This window comes from Larus michahellis, chromosome 2, assembly GCF_964199755.1.
Source record: "Larus michahellis chromosome 2, bLarMic1.1, whole genome shotgun sequence".
Lineage (NCBI taxonomy): Eukaryota > Metazoa > Chordata > Aves > Charadriiformes > Laridae > Larus > Larus michahellis.
The window spans coordinates 2,682,793-2,701,812 of record NC_133897.1 but is presented as its reverse complement, the minus strand read 5'-3'; the positions used below and the strand labels follow the sequence as shown (position 1 = coordinate 2,701,812).

The window sequence follows — 19,020 nt, the reverse complement described above, 5'->3', positions numbered from 1 at the left end:
CCACTTCAAACAGGGGGCAGCTTGAATCCAGGGGGCTTGTTTTGTCTTCGGCGTGCCCTGGCTCGCACACAGCTGTAATTACCGTGAGGAGGCAAAATCCTCACCAGCAACAGCTCGGGCTCGCTGGGCTGGGATGAGCAAGCGCGTGACTGGTGGGCAAAGCCCGAGCCAGCATGTTTCCCACCAGGTCCATGATGGACAGCCCAAAGCTGCCCCATTAGGAGCCTGGTGCCAAGCTGCAAGTCGCAAACCCATGAGCCCAGGGCGGTAGGTGAGTCAAATGCTGTTTACTCTGCAAAGCCCAGCTCTTAAACATATGACTAGGACCATTACAAAATTATTTTTCCCTCCACCAGGCTGAGGTTTGACATTGCTCACACGCACAGCAAGCAGAAAGAAGGGATACTGCTGCCATGGTTTGTCGTATTAAAAAGTATTAAAAATAAATACAGCAAATTTCTCTCCCAAACACTCTTCTCGGAGGCGGGCCGAAACACTCACAAGCAGCTTTGCTCCGTTTCCTTCGGTGAAGAGCACAGCAGCGGTTTCAAAGCACTGGCTTCGGAAACACAGCCAGCCATTATGAGGCTTGGGTTAAATTAATTAACGGCCTGAAAAAAAAAGCTCCTTACAACACTTGGCTGAGGATTGCAAAGTGCCACGTTTATTACCAGTGTTTCACTGGTTCCACAGGAGACATTCCATTCAAACTGCCATACAGAAATACATTTAAGCTCCGGCCCTTTCAGACTCACTCATCACTGCCACGGACACACACCTACCATACCATACAGCACAATCTAGTTCTGTTTTGCAGAAGCTGAAAAGCTTTCCCAATTAAAACCTTTTTCTTTTTTAGCTTAGAATTTTTTTTTTTTATTGGTTATTTTCTTATGTCTCTTAAAGACAAAGCCTCCCACCTGTCACAGTATAGTAAAAGACCTGCAAAGAACTAACAAACTGTGCATCTAAAAGGCAAAAGTTAGCCTAAAAGTATGTCTCTCAGCCCCATGTAGATAATGTCAGCGAAGAATGGAGCACAAGAATATTGTTTGGCAGGTGTTACCTGTAGCATCGTCCCCCACGGAGCATCGGTCCAGATCTGCGACATTATTTGGATAACAACGGCATTTGGGTTGAAGGTAGAAGGAAACATGGGAGGTTCTAAGCATGACATTAAATTCTGTTCCATAGTATGACGAGGGGATGGCATAGAGGATTTTTTACTGCAACTTCTCGGCCAAGTAAATACAAGAGAGAAGATCGCTATTCCAAGATATTTAATAAGAAGAAATTACAGATTGAAAGTCCTCTGGGCACATGAAATTCAGCCAATGCACAGCTCTAGAACGGGTCACTTCTTACAAACAATATTACAATTTATTTATTTTTTTTGCTTTAGCATGGACATGTCAGACTACACAAACCACAAAATACTGAATCAGATGCAACAGCTTGTGCTAAAACCCACAATAATAAAAAATATGGCACAAAAAATGTTAAACTAAATGACGTGTAACTAGTAGTTACTTTTGGCAATCCTGGTTCGCACGAATTCAGTTCAGAGATTGGTTCCCAGTCAGCACCAGGTTCAGTTAACATACCATTCTGTGCAAAGTACACTTTCAAATTCATGAAATAATTAGTTGTGTAAACGTATCTTCCTTTCACAGTAAAACGACAGCGATTTGGGTATCAGAAACAAACGAGAGAACTCCAGACAATATTTTATTTCACAGTACATAGTGTATGTATATATAATCACCATATTCAGCAAGTAGGTAAAGTGCATGCCAGTAACAACTTGGACTGTAAATTAAGACTTTGAAGTGCAGAAGTACATTTTACTCCAATACTAACAAACTAATATGAAGTAATACAAAACAAGGCAGAGTAAGATCTTGAAAACAACATCCTCTACGTGATTTACTGTGTCTTTCTTTAAAAGGTAGGGCTGAATTTCTCTGAAACAGGAAACATTTTACAGCTGCTATCAATGGAATAAACAGTTCAAAGCTTCACTAGTTAAAAATATTGCACCAAAAGTGTTGTATTTGAAAGCAATACAAGAAGAATTTTTAATATAAAAACACTTTAAAAAAAAAAAAAGACACATTACAACAGCTACTTTTGAACTAAAATAGCTGGTAAACTGTAGGAATTGATGAAATGTGAGTTCTCTGCCACAGGCGATGGATATATGGATTACCTGGAACCTCTCCTATGTAATATTAAGTAAGTTAGGAGGGGAAAAGGTCCCCACTCTCCTGTAGTCTTGATGGAGCCAACTGTAAACTCAACAAAACCGACTAGATAATTCATGGTATTCCCTTTTATTTTAGAAATACAGGTCTACAAGAAGTCTTGAAATGCTTCACCACCAGTTAGTGCAAATAGAATCACAGAATATAATCTTCATGGTTGGAAAGAACCTTTGAGATCACTGAGTCCAATCATACACACACACACATAAAAAACCCTACAATCTCTGCCACTAGAGCATGCCCTGAAGTGCCAAATCTATATGTTTCTTAAATACCTCTAGGGACGGTGACTCAACCACCTCTCTGGGCAGGCTGTTCCAGTGCCTGACCACTCTTGCAGTACAGTAATTCTTCATAATATCTAATCTAAACCTCCCCTGCCGCAACTTCAGACCATTTCATAGAATCATAGAATTGTTACAGTTGCAAGGGACCTTAAAGATCACCTAGTTCCAACCCCCCTGCCATGGGCAGGGGCACCTCCCACTAGATCAGGTTGCTCAGAGCCCCATCCAGCCTGGCCTTAAAGACTTCCAGGGATGGGGCTTCCACCACCTCTCTGGGTCACCTGGGCCAGTGTCTCACCACCCTCATGGTGAAGAACTTCTTCCTAACGTTCAGTCTGAACCAACCCATCTCTAGTTTTAATCCATTCCCTCTAGTCCTACCACTACCCAACATCCTAAAAAGTCCCTCACCAGCTTTCTTGTAGACCCCCTTAAGATACTGGTAGGCCACTATAAGGTCTCCTTGGAGCCTTCTTTTCTCCAGACTGAACAACCCCAGCTCTCTCAGTCTGTCCTCATAGGAGAGGTCCTCCAGCCCTCTGATCATCCTCGTGGCCCTTCTCTGGACACATTCCAGGACATCCATAGCTTTCTTGTAGTAGGGACTCCAGAACTGGATGCAGTACTCCAGGTGGGGTGTCAAGAGAGAGGAGTAGAAGGGGAGAATCTCCTCCCTCGACCTGCTGGCCACGCTTCTCCTGATGCAGCCCAGCAGACGATTGGCTTTCTGGGCTGCTAGCGCACACTGATGGCTCATGTTGAGCCTCTCGTCCACCAGAACCCCCAAGTCCTTTTCTTCAGGGCTGCTCTCAAGCCAGTCCCTGCCCAGCCTATATCGGTGCTTGGGATTGCCCCAACCCAGATGGAGGACCTTGCACTGGGTCTTGTTGAACTTCATGAGGTTGGCATGGGGCCACCTCTCCAGCCTGTCAAGGTCCCTCTGGATGGCATCCCTTCCCTCCAGTGTGTCAGCCGCCCCACACAGCTTGGTGTCGTCAGCAAACTTGCTGAGGGTGCACTCTATGCCACTGTCCATGTCACTGACAAAGATGTTAAACAAGGCCGGTCCCAGTACTGGTCCTTGAGGGACTCCACTCGTCACTGGCCTCCACTTGGACATGGACCCGTTGACAGCCACTCTTTGGGTGCGGCCATCAAGCCAGTTCTTTATCCACTGAATTGTCAGGCCATCAAACCCATATTTTACCAGCTTGGAGACCAGGATGTGATGCAGGACAGTGTCAAAGGCTTTGCTCGGGCCCAGGTAAATGACGTCAGTTTCTCTCCCCTTGTCTATTGATGTTGTGACCTTCTCATAGAAGGCCACCAGGTTTGTCAGGCACGATTTGCCCTTGGTGAAGCAGTGTTGATTGTACCCAATCACCTCTTCGTTATTTTTCTGCCTCAGCCGTGCCTCCAGGTGGATCTGCTCCATAATCTTACCAGGCATGGAGGTGAGACTGATTGGCCTATAGTTCCCTGGTTCCTCCTTCTTTCCCTTTTTGAAAATGGGGATTATGTTTCCCCTTTTCCAGTCAGTGGGGACCTCACCAGACTGCCGTGACTTTTGGAATATAATAGAGAGTGGTTTAGCAACCTCATCCGCCAGTTCCTTCAGTACCTGTGGTTCCTTCAGTACCTGTATCCAATCAGGTCCCATAGACTTGTTCGCTTTTCAGGTTCATCAGATGGTCACGAACCTGATCTTCACTTACAATGTTCTTCCTAATTTTCTCTTTGTATAACCTAACAAGATCTCTGTACTCCTCCTGAGTTGCCTGTCCCTTCTTCCAAAGGTGGTAAACCCTCCTTTTATTCCTAAGTTCCAACAGAAGTTCCTTGTTCATCCAGACTGGCCATTCCCCCTGCCCTTTAGACTTGCGACACTTGGGGATAGCCTGCTCCTGGGCCTTTAAGATTTCCTTCTTGAAAAGCATCCAGTCCTCCTGGACCCCTTTGCCCTTCAGGACTATCTCCCAAGGGACTCTCTCAACCAGTGTCCTGAACAGGCTAAAGGCCGCCCTCTGGAAGTCCAAGGTGGAGGTTTTGCTAACCCCCCTCCTTACATCGCTACGAATTGAAAACTTGACCATTTCATGATCACTAAACCCAAGATGGCCTCCGATCACCACATCTCCCAGTAGTCCTTCTCTGTTTGTGAACAGTAGGTCTAGCAAGGCACTTCCCCTGGTAGGCTCACCTTACCAGTTGTGTCAGGAAGTTATCTTCCATGCACCCAAGGAACCTCCTAGCCTGTCTGCTCTCTGCTGTGCTATATTTCCAGCAGATACCCGTCAGGTTGAAGTCCCCAACCAGAACAAGGGCTGGCGATTGCGAGACTTCAGCCAGCCGCTTATAGAATACTTCATCTGTCTCCTCATCCTGGTTGGGTGGTCTATAGCATACTCCCAGCACAAAACCTAATCACAAAAATTAAATAAAAGACACATAGGTGCATGTACCACGACTATCAAATGCCACACAGATGCCTACAGCTCCGACCATAGGCCCCATGGCCTGTGAATCTGGAGGAGACACACAAAAACCACATGATGCTCCACACAACTCATGAAATTCCTATTTAGAGAGTCGGAGACAAACAATAGGAGATCCTTGGAATATGAAAGACAGAGAAGCAAAGAGACAAGAGACATCCATCAGAGATGTGGCAGCCCAGATCCAACATTTAGGCACAACACTTAGTGAATACTATGTTCTTGATGCTTTGAAGACGCCGCATCCCATGTCAGACAATTACGCAAAATATAAATCCACTGTGTGCACAGGGATGCAACCAGCAAACTCCCAAGAACTGAATAAATTTGCCCGTGAAGAAAATCGCTTTCTCCACTCCAAAAATCAATTCCTACCCTAGGTGTGCAGTTTAAAAAGGAAAAAGAAACCACACAAAAACATGCAGATGATCACTGAAGATCAGCAGTCCCTTTTTGGAAAGTAGAAGCATGTATTCAATTTTGACGCTTACTTTTTATAAGTGACTTAAGTCAGCAAAACATTTATCAAATAGCAAAACCCCAAAAATCTGCTCAATAAGTAGGTGCCTGTACTGATACATGCACATTAACTAACCTTCTTCTCTTGATTTCCCAGGACATGGCATCAGACAGCTGTGGCCACTAAGTCTTCACTACTCTTATAAAATTTCTGGGTATATTGAAACCATGATTGAAACCTATTAAAACTATTTGCTCAGGGAACACAAGGTTTTATCACCATCATTTGCTCACCTCAGCATTAACTTCCAAAAAAAAATGCCTCAATGACTTGCAGTTGGACATCTGGCCCTTAGTTCAGCTATTAAGTATTTTAAAGAAAGACCTTGAGAGAGAATTAATAGGCTGTAATCATATAAAGTAGTCTCATATGCTGTTCGTTTTTCCTTCACTTCTTTGTTGCAACAAAAAAAAAAATAAAAAATTCCAAAGCAGCAACATAAAAAAAGCACGTAAAAGTTGATTCAGATTATATCACATCCCTTCATATTTACAGATTTTCTGTAGTAAAGAATCCACTATCATTTTTTCACCGTAATTAAAATTCTTGGCCTTTTTAATCCTAAACCAGCCTTCAAACATCGTCCAAGTCTGGAAACATTTTCAAAACCCTCAGGAACCCGACAACAGCAGCATCGTATTCCAGACAATACTGCAAACACCTCCCGTGCAATCAAAGCATCTATTAAAGAAACAGTCTTGAGAAATTCAGTTCTCCGACCCTCCTCTTCCTCATGACACCATCCCCACCGTCTCATGCGGGCGCTACGTTAGTTTCTTGATTCTGCGGTTTTGCTTGTCGATATTCAGCGTCGCGCGATCTACGGAGGTAGTGATGGAATCGAGAGCTTCGTCCTGTCTCTCCAGTTCAGCTTCCGTCTCCAAGGCAAGGCCTTTCAGTTTCTTTAGTATCTGTCAGAAGAAAAGACTGAGAGCTTTCAGCGATCGACCAGCCAGTTCTTTGAGAAATGTAACAGACCCCATGGCAATTTTTTATTTCATTGCTTTAAATGAGCAAATCATTTGCCTGACTCTGCCCTGGAGTGCGCAAGACACAGGTCTTGCTCCAATAAGCTACATGGAGATGAACTAAACAATGAACTAAAGACCAGAAAAATCGAATCTCAAATGTTAGGGTTATACGAGGAAGGGAATAAATTAGAAGTAAAAATCAATGTAAACATCAGCTTTATGCTGGCTCTGCTGTTATCTCCTTGGTACGTCTGCATCTCGGAGCAGTGGCTTGTCCTGACAGGTTGCACACGTTGAGAGCCAACGCAGACAGAGAACGTGGCCAAAAAAGGCGACCACGTGGCCGAAGGCGTAGCAAGGTTAGGCAGGGACCAGGTCAAAGGGCAGAAAATGCTGTTTTACTGCAATCCACTAAAGAAAGAAGTGTCACTAGACAGAGCAGAAGGGAAAAAGTGAGACTTGGGCAACAAAACAAATAATTTTCAAGGGACTGGAGGGTGGTGTGGTATGAACGGACGTCAAGGCGGCCAAGAGGCTCAGGCTGTACCCGAGATGAGAAACAACAGATGCACTGGCTATAGCTCAATTCCAGGCTGCAAGCATTATATTAAACATCAACCACTTTACACTGTGCTTAGCAAATTACTGTTCATGTGTGGGGCTGTAAGCAAACACCCTGAGCTGCTCCAAGATTGTGTGGAAACCCTGTTGTCTGAAAAAACCTATTGATACTGGTCCAAACAGGGCAGAAGGCTCTAAAGTGAAAAAAGAAAGCTAGGCTGATGCATTCTTAAAGCCAGGAGACATCCATAATGATACCGTGCACTGACTTATGGGTCTTACTCAACTTTAATTTTCATCAGTTCACACAACCAAGTCCAAGAGCAGAGATCCAAACAACACAAGAAAAATCTGTCTTAATTCCTCACCCTGTAACACTGGCTCATTTTTAGCAGCAGTTCAAGGCATGAGTTATATCATTGCCTTTTCTTCCCTCTTGTGGCTACTCCCTTAATAAGCCCGGCTGCATGAACTGAAAGCACCTGCCTGACAGGCAAACCTCAGCTGCCTTCCCTCGGATGTATCGGAGGGAGATTTGGAAGCATCGTATCATACAGACTGGAAATCCAGCTTCTCAGTCAATTCAGATCATAAAAAGGTTGTCAGTGCTGGCCTACATGATAGAATCCTACAATGGTTTAGGTTGGAAGGGACCTTAAAAATCATCCAGTTCCAACCCTCTGCCCTGGGCAGGGATACCTCTCACCAGACCAGGTTGCTCCAAGCCCCGTCCAACCTGCCCTTGAACACCTCCAGGGATGAGGCAGCCACAGCTTTTCTGGGCAACCTGGGCCAGGGGCTCACCACCCTCACAGCCAAGAATTTCTTCCTAATATCTCATATCAATCTCCCCCCTTTCAGTTTAAAACCATTCCCCCTCTTCCCATGGCTCCACTCCCTGATCAGGAGTCCCTCCCCAGCTTTCCTGGAGCCCTTTTAGGGACTGGAAGGGGCTCCAAGGTCTCACCGGAGCCTTCTCTTCTCCAGGCTGAACCCCCACAACTCTCTCAGCCTGTCCTCACAGCAGAGGGCCTCCAGCCCTCCCAGCATCTCCGTGGCCTCCTCTGGCCCCGCTCCAACAGCTCCATGTCCTTCTTATGTTGAGGACCCCAGAGCTGGACACAGTACTCCAGCTGGGGTCTCCCAAGAGCGTGATCTTCTTCCTTAGGCATCCACAGGTGAGTCCTTGAGGAGGATATCCTCTCGCTGCCTGCTTAATAAAAGCAGTTTATTCAACCAATTGCAATAAAAGTCTCCAAGAAAGCAAATTATCCCATCACTATCCCACAACATCAACTGCTGTGGTACATGAGCATCCAGGTAATGCTACGGAAGATACCTGCTGCCCATCTAACAAAATAAGTCTGTGTCTTTTGGTAAAATAGGGGAAAAGAACTGTACTCTACACATGTTTAATTTAATTTTGTTTTCATTACAACTGGTGAACTCCTGTTTTCCTTTTAGAATATATATAATCAGGCCCCAGAAAGCTGCTGTGAAACATCACCAGCCCCATTATCCACATGTGGGGCTGAATTCCCCAGCAGTCCCATCGTTTGCAGCTAGGCAAATTACCGGTTTGAGGAAAGCAGTGAGGAATATTGTATCTAGCTGGAATGGCACAGGAATTTTACGCAGAGAAAATGCTTTGACTGAAGCTGGACGTCAGCCACAGTAGTGAGATTTATCTCATAAAATATCTCTCAGTTCTTTCCATAAATCACAAGCAGTTAGAAATACGGCTGTGTGAATAACTGGTTCTGCAATTTGGCTGCCAAAGCAAAAATACAAAATAAACCATGGATCAAGCTTAACCTACCTTTTTCTGTTCTTACCAAAACTACAAGCTAAAAAATCCTCTGTTTCTATCCCAAATGAAACGCTTCATGTTCTTTCACTGTAACGGGAAAGTCAGGCTGAATTCCCCAAACTGGAGGCGGTAGATGTGTGTAGGATACGCATCAAAAAGAAAAATGACATGATCAGATCTATCATGCGTATGATTGAAGACATGGGTCTGAAGTAAGGTCTTGCCTCTCCTGAGAAAGTAACTTTACTACTTGGAAATGGGAAGTTCAGAGGTGGCTCTCCCTCAGCTCTTCCTTTAAACTTCTTCTGCATAGATTTTATGTAATATATATAAAAACACACAAAATAAATAGCCAGCGCTATATGAAATGATTCCTACCATTCATCAAGTCACAGTATAATTAAGATTAGAAAAGACATATGAGGGTCTTCTGGTCCACTCCACCCAACTGAGAGCAAGGCCAGCTTCAATGTTCAGCTGAGAGAAGATTACAGGGTTTCAGCCTCCAGTCCAATAAACTTTTAATTCTTTATACCAGTTTAAGAGAGAAGAGACCTCACTCCTTCAGTATATCCTAAAGGATGGCAGTGAAAGACATGTGTTTCGTCATTTGCAGATGATTTAAAGATGGTCCATGCTGACCCTTTTTCAGCAAGTTTACTAGAAAGCTTTATACAAGAGCATCCAAAAGTTTGTCTTCCAGCGCTGCAGAACAGAAGCAGCAGTGTCTGCCAACTCTTTCTAGATCACAGCTTGACACATGCTCCAGAACGGTCCCTCCAGCCATTCAGCACCTTCTGCTGCAGCAAGGCACACACTTAGAATCATAGAATGGTTTGGGTTGGAAGGGACCTTAAAGATCATCTAGTTCCAACTCCCTGCCCTGGACAGGGACACCTCCCACTAGACCAGGTTGTCCAAAGCCCCGTCCAGCCTGGCCTTGAACACCTCCAAGGATGGGGCATCTACAACTTCCCTGGGCAATCTGTGCCAGTGTCTCAGCACACTCATAATGAAAAATTTCTTCCTGATATCTCATCTAAATCTCCTCTCTTACAGTTTTAGCCCATTACCCGTCATTCTATCACTACATGCCCTTATAAAAAGTTGCTCTCTGGCTTTCTTGTAGGCCCCCTTCAGATACTGGAAGCTGCTATAAGGTCTTTCTGGAGCCTTCTCTTCTCCAGGATGAACCCCCCCAACTCTCTCAGCCTGTCGTCACAGCAGACAAGTTCCAGCCCTCACAGCATCTCCATCGCCTCCTCTGGACCAGCTCCAACAGGTCCATGTCCTTCTTGTGCTGAGGACTCCAAAGCTAGATGCAGTACTCCAGAGAATACTTTTGGAGGTTTATCACCAAGCACCCTTAGCAGTGTGGCAAACTCAGCTTTCCCGAGCTCTGTCCTCACCCAACACATTTCAGTTCATGAAACCCACTGAGGTGAGCACATAAATGTGGTGACCGGCAGTGCAAGTGTCCAAGAGAGCTACACAGCAAAGAAGGGACTGGCACTAGAGGATGCAGAAAGGAAGCAGGGACACTCCTCCTTCCCCACCTCTCCAAGAGGCACCCAATTTATTTGTAAATCAAAATTGTGCCCAAAAAGGCCCAGGTTTGCTATGAAAAAGAGTTTATTTTTAGTTTCAAACCAGATTATTTTTGATAGGCTTCGCGTTCATCAGAGCACGCTTAACATTTAAAATACAGAAAAAGACACAATTGTTGAGAACAGAAAAGCTTTTAAAATACGAAAGCAATAAAATGGAAACTCGGCTACAGGGCTCTGCTCGCTTCACCTGCCAATTAGGCTCTGCCTTGAAAAGCAGTGGGCGATGATGATGTGGTTACTCACACACAAAAAATAAAAGGCAAGCAGCTCACTTTCATCTGTTAATTCTCTTTGCCTAAGAGAGTCTGGTAATAAATCCCTTAACCCTTTGTCTGTCAGCATCTTCAACTGTTCAAACTGAGCGCTGCTACTCAATCCAATGGGACCTGAAATTGTTAAGATGCTTTTCCAGCACAGCTCACAGAGCTTGCCGGAGAGACTTACTGGAATCTGAAGTCTGGCCAAAGCTGGTCATTGTTTTTGCAAAGCGAAATGATGGCAAGACGTCTTGTTATCACTGCTCCAGTTCTGTCAGCTGCTCAGACCAGCACTGTCTTCTGTGCCAGCACGTCATTTGGACGGTGAACCAAGACATGAAAACTCAGCGTGAAACTCTATCTGTTACACAAAGCCAAACAGCAGGTACGAGCCCATCAAAGACACGTTTTAAAGGCACATTTCCTCAGGCACTGGGCAATCTCACATTGAGACAGCCTCAGATTTATTCCACCGGATTATGAATTGGAAAGTCTGACTTAGGCCCATGGCTCCGCCACAGATTTTCTGTGCGACTTCAGGCAAGTTAACCTAATATTCCCACGCACAGAGCTCTCGCTGTCAAAAACAAGGAAGCAAATTTGTCACGGCTCTCCAAATCCGCCCTGTGTCAAGTGCTCAACTACAGCAGACTTGGGCCTTTCTGGGAGAAGGTGTCCATCCAAGCTACCTACCCCAAGTTCTTGTACAGACTATGAGGACCTAGACAACGCAGTGCGGTTTAGGTCATGCTTCATCTCTTCTATTTTATGTACCTGCTTACGGAGGAGTTCAAGCGCTTCCCATTTCTCTCTGCTTTGGCTCAAGTAGGAGCTGAGGTGACCAGCTTTAGCTGGAGGCCATCACAATGTAGACACAGATGGAATGACATGAAAGGACTCCAAGCCTGTGAATCTGCTCAGTACTTATCCCTATTATTTCATCACTTTTCCACGCCACCTGAAGACCTAAACCCAAAGTGTCAGGCATTGTACAAACAGAGATTATACCCTAAAGATCTCACAATGGAGACTTGAGTTTAGTTCGGGTCCTGAGATGCCATCACAGACGTGCTATTTAGCTAAAGCTTGTGAAATATGATCTACCGTCTCAGTACACTGAGTATCCAGCAGTAAAAATAAGATACAGAAAGTGTCATTGTCCAGGAAGTATTGCCAGTTGTAGCTTGCCATAACAAAAATCTATGGATTTACGCTGTTTTAAGACACTTCGTGTTTGGGATTGCTGCTATCAGCGCTTGCCTGTAGCAAAGCAGACATTCCTTCTGCTTGATCCAGGGTTGCCTTTGGTGTAGGAATACCGGAGCTCTACACCAGCCACTAGCAAAAGCGCTTCCGCCTGCTCTAGAAAAATCAGGTTGCCTCTTGTTGCACAAAACTTCTGAGCACAGAAAACCCTGGAACAGGCAAGTCTGACAGGACAGCAGGTCCCTTGTATTTGAAGCTGACAAATTTTAAAGCATCAGCTCTTTTGAGCCAGTGGCTATTCAGACAGCGTGGAAGGGTCAGTGTTTACTATCTTATTCTTAGTGGATGATCTCCCCCATTATTTCTTCTTGGACTGATGCAGAAGTCTGATTTTATTTACTTTCTCAGGGAGGACTAAGGACTCGTGGTGCCACTAACACACCACTGACCTTGTCTGGAAAAAAATACTCAAGCAGCTCCACAGGCTTAACTACCTTTTATTTTGGTACCACTAAATACTTCAGTTACACACAAGTAAATACAAAGCGTTTGTTGTGAGGACCTCTGTTCCCTCCACATATTGTGCCTTCCAAAAAAATAAATCTGGGGCATGGTCATTACACGTGTCTGTTAAGATCGGTTGTCTGCTGATCGCTATAGGCCATGGAACAAGGCCATCCCATGAGCAAATTTGGTATTTAGAACTTGGAATGAACGATTCCTCCACAAAACTCTTTTTCTCTGACGTAACGGTTGTGATTTCCTGAGATGAGGCCACAATAAAAGGGTAAATAAACACTGAAGAGACTGTGAAAGTAGTAAAGGGCTGAAATGGAACCATCTAGACCCGAGAAGACATCGAGGAAGAAAATGTCGCAAAGATATGCACTGGGATACGGGTTTTTTTTCCCAGATGTAACGGAATTAAATTCTTTAATACTGTCTCTGTCTCCATGGCATACGCGATCTGCAGACAGTAAATATCAGGGCACCAGTTCTCTAGCAGGAATGGTTTCGAAAATTAGAAAGCACTGGTTTGGCAAAATAAATTCAAATTCAGTGAACTCCTCCCCCCACCCCCCGCGACCACAGCCCTTAAGCTAATGTTATCCTATCCCCTCCCTCCCCCAGTGCCATCATGTCAGCCACAGAGAGGCAGGAGGCGGAAGCTCCGCCAGAGACCACAGAAACTTTGTAGGCTTCTTTCTCCACCTCTATAGCACAGCTAAGGAACACAGCTCCCACTGCCACAAACTCTGTGGTTTTTGACATAAACGTCCCTCCATGAAGTCCCAGTGAGGTTCTTTACTCTGGCACCCAATCACAACTGCAGACCGCTCAGGGCTTCCAGCTCTAATGGAAGGAATTTAGTAACATTCAACAATTCCTGTGGCAAAACATCTATTATAATTACTACAAGTACTTTGTTTTTGAGGAGAGAGGACGAGTGACAGCTATTAGTCTTCCATTCATGGAAGTCTGATGCCACAAATGTCATTGTCTTCAATGCACGTTAATGCTTTGCACTTGTAACCATTTTCCCCCTTCGCTCTCTAAACGCTTTTCAAACTTGATTAACCATCATCGTGCTCATTCCCAAAGCATGATTAACCACTATCCTGCTCATTCCCAGTGTGGGAGCTGAACTGAAGCAGTGCAAAGAAGCTCTCAGAGAGCAACACCTCAGCAAGGAGCACCCTAAAACCTAGTTCATGTCTGACTGCTCAAAGCCACACAGCTGGAAATGAGACAAAGCTACTGGTTCCCTGCCCTGCTTTCTATTCATGGACTTAACCCACTTCTCAACTATCAAATGAGTGAATATGGCAAATATAACCTTAGATAAAGCCTTGACATAACTTAGATAAGCATTAAATGTCCTGCTTAGATGTAATTTCAAGATCTTCACCTCAAAATCTTCACTTCAATACCCAAAAGGCTTCGTATGGTGTTTACCATGATGCTGCCCTTGAACCCCATCAGAATACATCCCCAAACTCCATACCTTTCAAATCCGCTTTTACTGTCAGGAGCTCCTGACTTCAATCACACTTTCCTTCACTTCCACATCTTTACACTTCCCCTCTAAACCTCACCGCGTTCTCTCCTACCAGAACGGAAAGATCCTGAGTTATTTCACTCTGCTCGGGGCTTCAGAGCAATGAGAAAAAGCAGTGCTTGCACAATGCCTGGGAGCAGCTGGAGAGACACCTGTCTATACAAGACGAGAGGCTCCATTCCCAGTTCACAAAACCTGTTGGAAGATGCTGAACTCCTCGTCCTGTGTTTCCTCTGCTTCTCCAGTCACAGCCAACTGCTCTGGTAAGATCAAGCATCAACAAAGCTTGGTGTTCACCTGTCAAGAACTGGCCCTGAGGAAGCAATTCCTAGAGAGCCTTTTCTTTTGTTTGCAAGGTGTAGCAAAATGTGTCTTCAATAGTAGTCCCTGATCAACAGTCCTTTATAAAGTATTTAGGTTTTTTTGGGTCTGGCTACAAATCAGAATTATAGTGCTGAAAAGCTGACATTTAAGGAAGGAACAACTAGCCCCTCTGAATACATAACAGCTGTACAAAGTGCATGCACACAGGAATAATAGATTGCTGTTATTTGTACAACTACTATTGAGAAATACTCTCCCTTAAAATCTTCCAAAAGGTCAATGCTGCTTCAGAAATGCTTGGTTTTTGATAAAACGACAGATCGCGGAGAGAAGCTCTTTAAAACATGAGAAGAAGGGAGAATGATTCAATGGTGAATGCCCATTTTGGTTCTGAAAAAGCCCAAATAAGATATTTCAGTCAAAAGATCTTGATCATATTTTGGTCACAGAGCCAAGTTTGGGTCTAAAACTGTGCATTTATGTGGGAAAAGGAACAGGAGTTTTATAGGAATTACAGCACGTACTTTAAAATTATTAATGACTGGAATAATGATTAAAGAGGTCTCACTCTCTGGGAACAGGTGCTCAGCAATGATTGGGAAAAAAAATCAGGCCAATTCATGGCCCATCAGTTTGGCTTTCAGATCCTCTCCCCACTCACACCACCCCACAAGCTCACCCCAAATCATTAATTGGCTTAAAAATTCTTGGCTTGGAGCGATATAAAAAAATACCAGAATTGTCTTTTGAGCTCTAGTTAATCTTGAAAGTGTTTGGTTTTGTTTTAAATAACACTGGCCATTTAACACTGTTTCTAGTCCACTATCCAGCACAGAGAATTTCAGAAATTTCTGAAATTACCCTTCTGCAAAGGTTAAACTCTCACTTACCCAACTGTCTTTTAGTTAATTTTAATAAATAGATTTTTTTCCTGCAAGCATTTTTCATTTTTAGCCACTCGAGTCACTACTAAGAGCTCATGACTCTCAACTGTGTTCTAATTCTCAATTATAAAATAAAAGAACGGGTCTAGAAAACTGCAGGTTTGGCTAAGAGGCAACAGAATTAGCAGAAAATTCATATGATGCTATCACCAAACTACAGATGGAATATTAAGGAGAATAAAATGCTACAGGGAAAAAAAAAATATATATATAGAGTTTAATCTCCAACCACATCTTCTGATGTGTCTGTGATCATCACCAGTAAACTATTTTAACGGAAAAAACACTAAAACCATAATCCTTTGCTTTCCCAGTTAGTTCACTGTTTCAGATCAAGGAAAGAGGGATTTTTCACTAAAACTCTGAACATCAGCTATGAGAGAAACTCATTAAAGAGCCATTTCGAGTAACAATATCAGACTGGATTAATTTAAATAAATATCTTTTTCTTGTAAAATCTCCAACCTATTTCCCCTTTATGAATTTGCTGGACTGCGTACTCATTTCCTAGCTACAATTCTCTCTGTGTGTCTATAAAACACTTCACGCAATCACGGAATTTTCAGAGTTGGAAGGGACCTCTAGAGATCATCTAGTCCAACTCCCCTGCTAAAGCAGGATTGCCTAGAGCACATTAGTCTTTGTTCAGCTTTGTGGATATTTCTGAAATAGAACCGCTACTCCTCACTAAAAAGAATAAGACAGCACAGGAAAAACACAAAAAAGCTGAAAATGATTTAACTGTTAAACTTCTTAATCTTCAGAAAAAAACAGGTTACAGTTAAGGATTTTCCTTGTGTCATAATCCTATCACTTAATATATATTACTATAATCCCTGATTTGTTCAAAATAGTTAAAAACAAATACGAAGTTATCAGTGTATTTTAATCACAGGCTTGATTAACTATTTTTTTAAATATGCCCATCTAAATTTAGGGAGAGAAATATTTTGTTAAGGACAAGGACTATATTTCTGATGATAAAAACGCACGTTATTAAGGAAGAAGAGGGAGTGAAACAATTCTTATATCAATGTGATCTCAACTTATACCTGTTTAAGCTCTTTTGCTTCTTCCTGGGAGATTTTCTCTTGCTTCTGTAGCTGAACCTGGTCATCGTCAATCCCTTCTCTGTCTCCCACCGGAGAGCTGGGCTGCACCACTCCTCCCAGGAGTCCTGTGGCTGCAAGAGAAATTCCCATGGTCAGACTGCCATCTCCTGTACCAATGGAGAGAACTACCGCTACCATCAAACTGGCTGACCTTTGCATTGCTCCGTAGCAGTTTGCAAGGGGACAAGTACACTCAGAGATGCCTAATCCAACTTTCCCATTAAACTGTGTTCTTGTAGAAAGGATTCGAGCTGTATTTTGTACAATACATAACCTGGAGGTGACCAGATTGACAAGAGATGGCATTATTAAAGGCAACAACTGGAGAATGGGCTCGCTTTGGGCTGTGGAGATTCATCTCAAAGATGCTCCGAGGGCTGGAGCCCCTCTGCTGTAAGAACAGGCTGAGAGAGTTGGGGGGGTTCAGCCTGGAGAAGAGAAGGCTCCGGGGAGACCTTGGAGTCCCTTCCAGTCCCTCAAGGGGCTCCAGGAAAGCTGGGGAGGGACTCTTGATCAGGGATTGCAGCAATAGGACAAGGGGTAACATTTTTAAACTGAAAGAGGATAGATTTAGATGAGATATTAGGAGGAAATTCTTGGCTGTGAGGGTGGTGAGCCCCTGGCCCAGGTCGCCCAGAGAAGCTGTGGCTGCCCCATCCCTGGAGGGGTTCAAGGCCAGGTTGGACAGGACTTGGAGCAACCTGGGCTGGTGGGAGGTGTCCCTGCCCATGGCAGGGGGGTTGGAATGAGATGATCTTTAAAGTCCCTTCCAACCCAAACCATTCTATGATTCCATGATCTGAACAGAGAGCGTAGAAGCAGCAACAGATTCCCAATCAGATAAATGATGATTCTCCACCTGCTGCTTCTTCCTTCTTTTAATCTTTTTTAATTAAAGAATTTAAAAGTGATGAATATGGGACAGAGCTCAAGAGTCAAGGCAGCAAATCCCTGAAACAGAAGGGCAACACTGACGCTAACAGCCACCCCCAGCTAAGCAATGTGGACACAATCCCTCGCGTAACATGCCAGCTGTGCTTTATTTAAAGCATCAGCTCTTATTGCAGGATGTGATACTACCCAGTAGGGTAGCAGGGACGTGCTACAAGGAAAGGTTGTTATTTCTGATGCAGATGGGTGCTAAACACCTGAGACGCTAGAGGCATAGTGCCTAGAGGCACTTCAAACATCTCCAAAGCTTTCCCACTTAGAGAGGTACCAAGAAGGAAGCTCATGCTACTGCTGCCACCTGCGAGCACGTGGCCTGACCCAGGACAGGGCAATGACAGCAGCTCTTATGTACATCAGCACAGAAAGCATGTTGAATGCCAGAGCATCCTGCCAGGCCGAAGAGCTGGTGCCCAGCTGGCTGGCCAACTGACGGTGTACACCCGACCGCTTTGGATAGCATTACTTCCCCGTGAAAAGGGAGACAAAAGCTAAACCGAAAGCACCAAACCCTAAATCCTTCTCGAGTAATTACTGCAAACTCATAATCCTTGGAATTATTCGGTTATCAGCCTGAGAGTCACTGAACTCAGACACCGTCAAGATTTAAGACAAGCAAGTCATTCACTGTGCTAGTGTTACCCCGTGCAAATGCTCCTTCTATTCAGGGGGGCTAAGAACCAGGCACTGAAAAACGCTGCTTATGGTAAATTACTGTCGTGATCTCCCCCAAAGCAGGGAGGGAACGACAGACCTTCCTATGGCAGCAAATAGCCAGATGAGATTCTTTGTGTTTCTTATCAGCTGAGTGTCACTATATGCTAATTATTTCATTAAAACCAAGAAATCTATCCATTTCACTCCATTAATCTCGGTGAGGACAAGAAGAGGAGGGGGATATGACAACAGCGCACAAAAAGAATGGGATGAGGAAGGAGATCTGGCATTTCCCAGCAATTTTCTAATTTAAAAAAAGGGAGAGAATAGAATAGAAAGGCAGAAACATTTAAAAAGCAATTTTGGTTTGTTTTTGTTACACCCAGTTGGACGGGGAGACCCGCTGCCACCACGTGAGGATAAGAAGGTACCAAACCTCTGGACAAAGTGCTGGAAACACTTTGAGAACATTCGGTCGCAGGGGTAAGCAGGAAAAATTCAGCAGCCTCAAAAGGGATAAAAAAAAACAAAAACGTGTGAATGCCAGTCTTCAGCTACAGGATTAAGACAGCACTGCCCCAGATTGTTATACTGCAGATGCACTGTAGGATTTCTTGTGCCTTTTAATCCCAGGTAGCTGTTATCAGCCATTATTGAGGAGGTTATTGTCTAGGAAATCTTGATTCAGCACAGAAGAACCTCTGTTACAAAACAAACCTCCCTGCTCCGTCCTGAGCATTTAAACACCCGTGCAGCTTGGTCCAAAAATACAGTCAGAAAAGACATGCAAAGCAGCTAAAAATACTTTCAGATAATCTAGTGTGTATAAAACTCTTCACAAATTCCTCTCCTAGGTGGAATCAAGCCAAATCTCTTAGGAAAGATGAGGGTTTTTTCAGTATTTAGTTATACAACTGTGCAATATGCCCAGCTTTAAGGCAGGATTAGTATAAACAGACAGGATCCAGATGAGACTGTGACAGTTGTGGAAATGT

At 44.0% G+C, this 19,020-nt stretch overlaps 1 protein-coding gene across 8 annotated transcripts in view; it reads right to left on the bottom strand.

Moving 5' to 3' along the window:
- The window catches only part of SNAP47 (synaptosome associated protein 47), a 55,765-nt gene that overhangs the window by 21,015 nt on the left and 15,730 nt on the right, over nucleotides 1–19,020 (bottom strand). For 4 of the 8 annotated variants that reach the window (XM_074573886.1, XM_074573887.1, XM_074573884.1 and 1 more), the window contains 2 exons: nucleotides 16,361–16,491; nucleotides 1,264–6,477 (listed from right to left, as the gene is read on the bottom strand). In XM_074573886.1, coding sequence (XP_074429987.1) covers nucleotides 6,331–6,477; nucleotides 16,361–16,491 — 278 coding nt within the window. In that variant the 3' untranslated portion in view covers nucleotides 1,264–6,330. Of the gene's footprint in view, nucleotides 1–1,263; nucleotides 6,494–12,458; nucleotides 14,755–16,360; nucleotides 16,492–19,020 lie in introns of those variants that run through there. The other 4 variants (XM_074573889.1, XM_074573890.1, XM_074573885.1 and 1 more) reach the window with 3 other exon arrangements.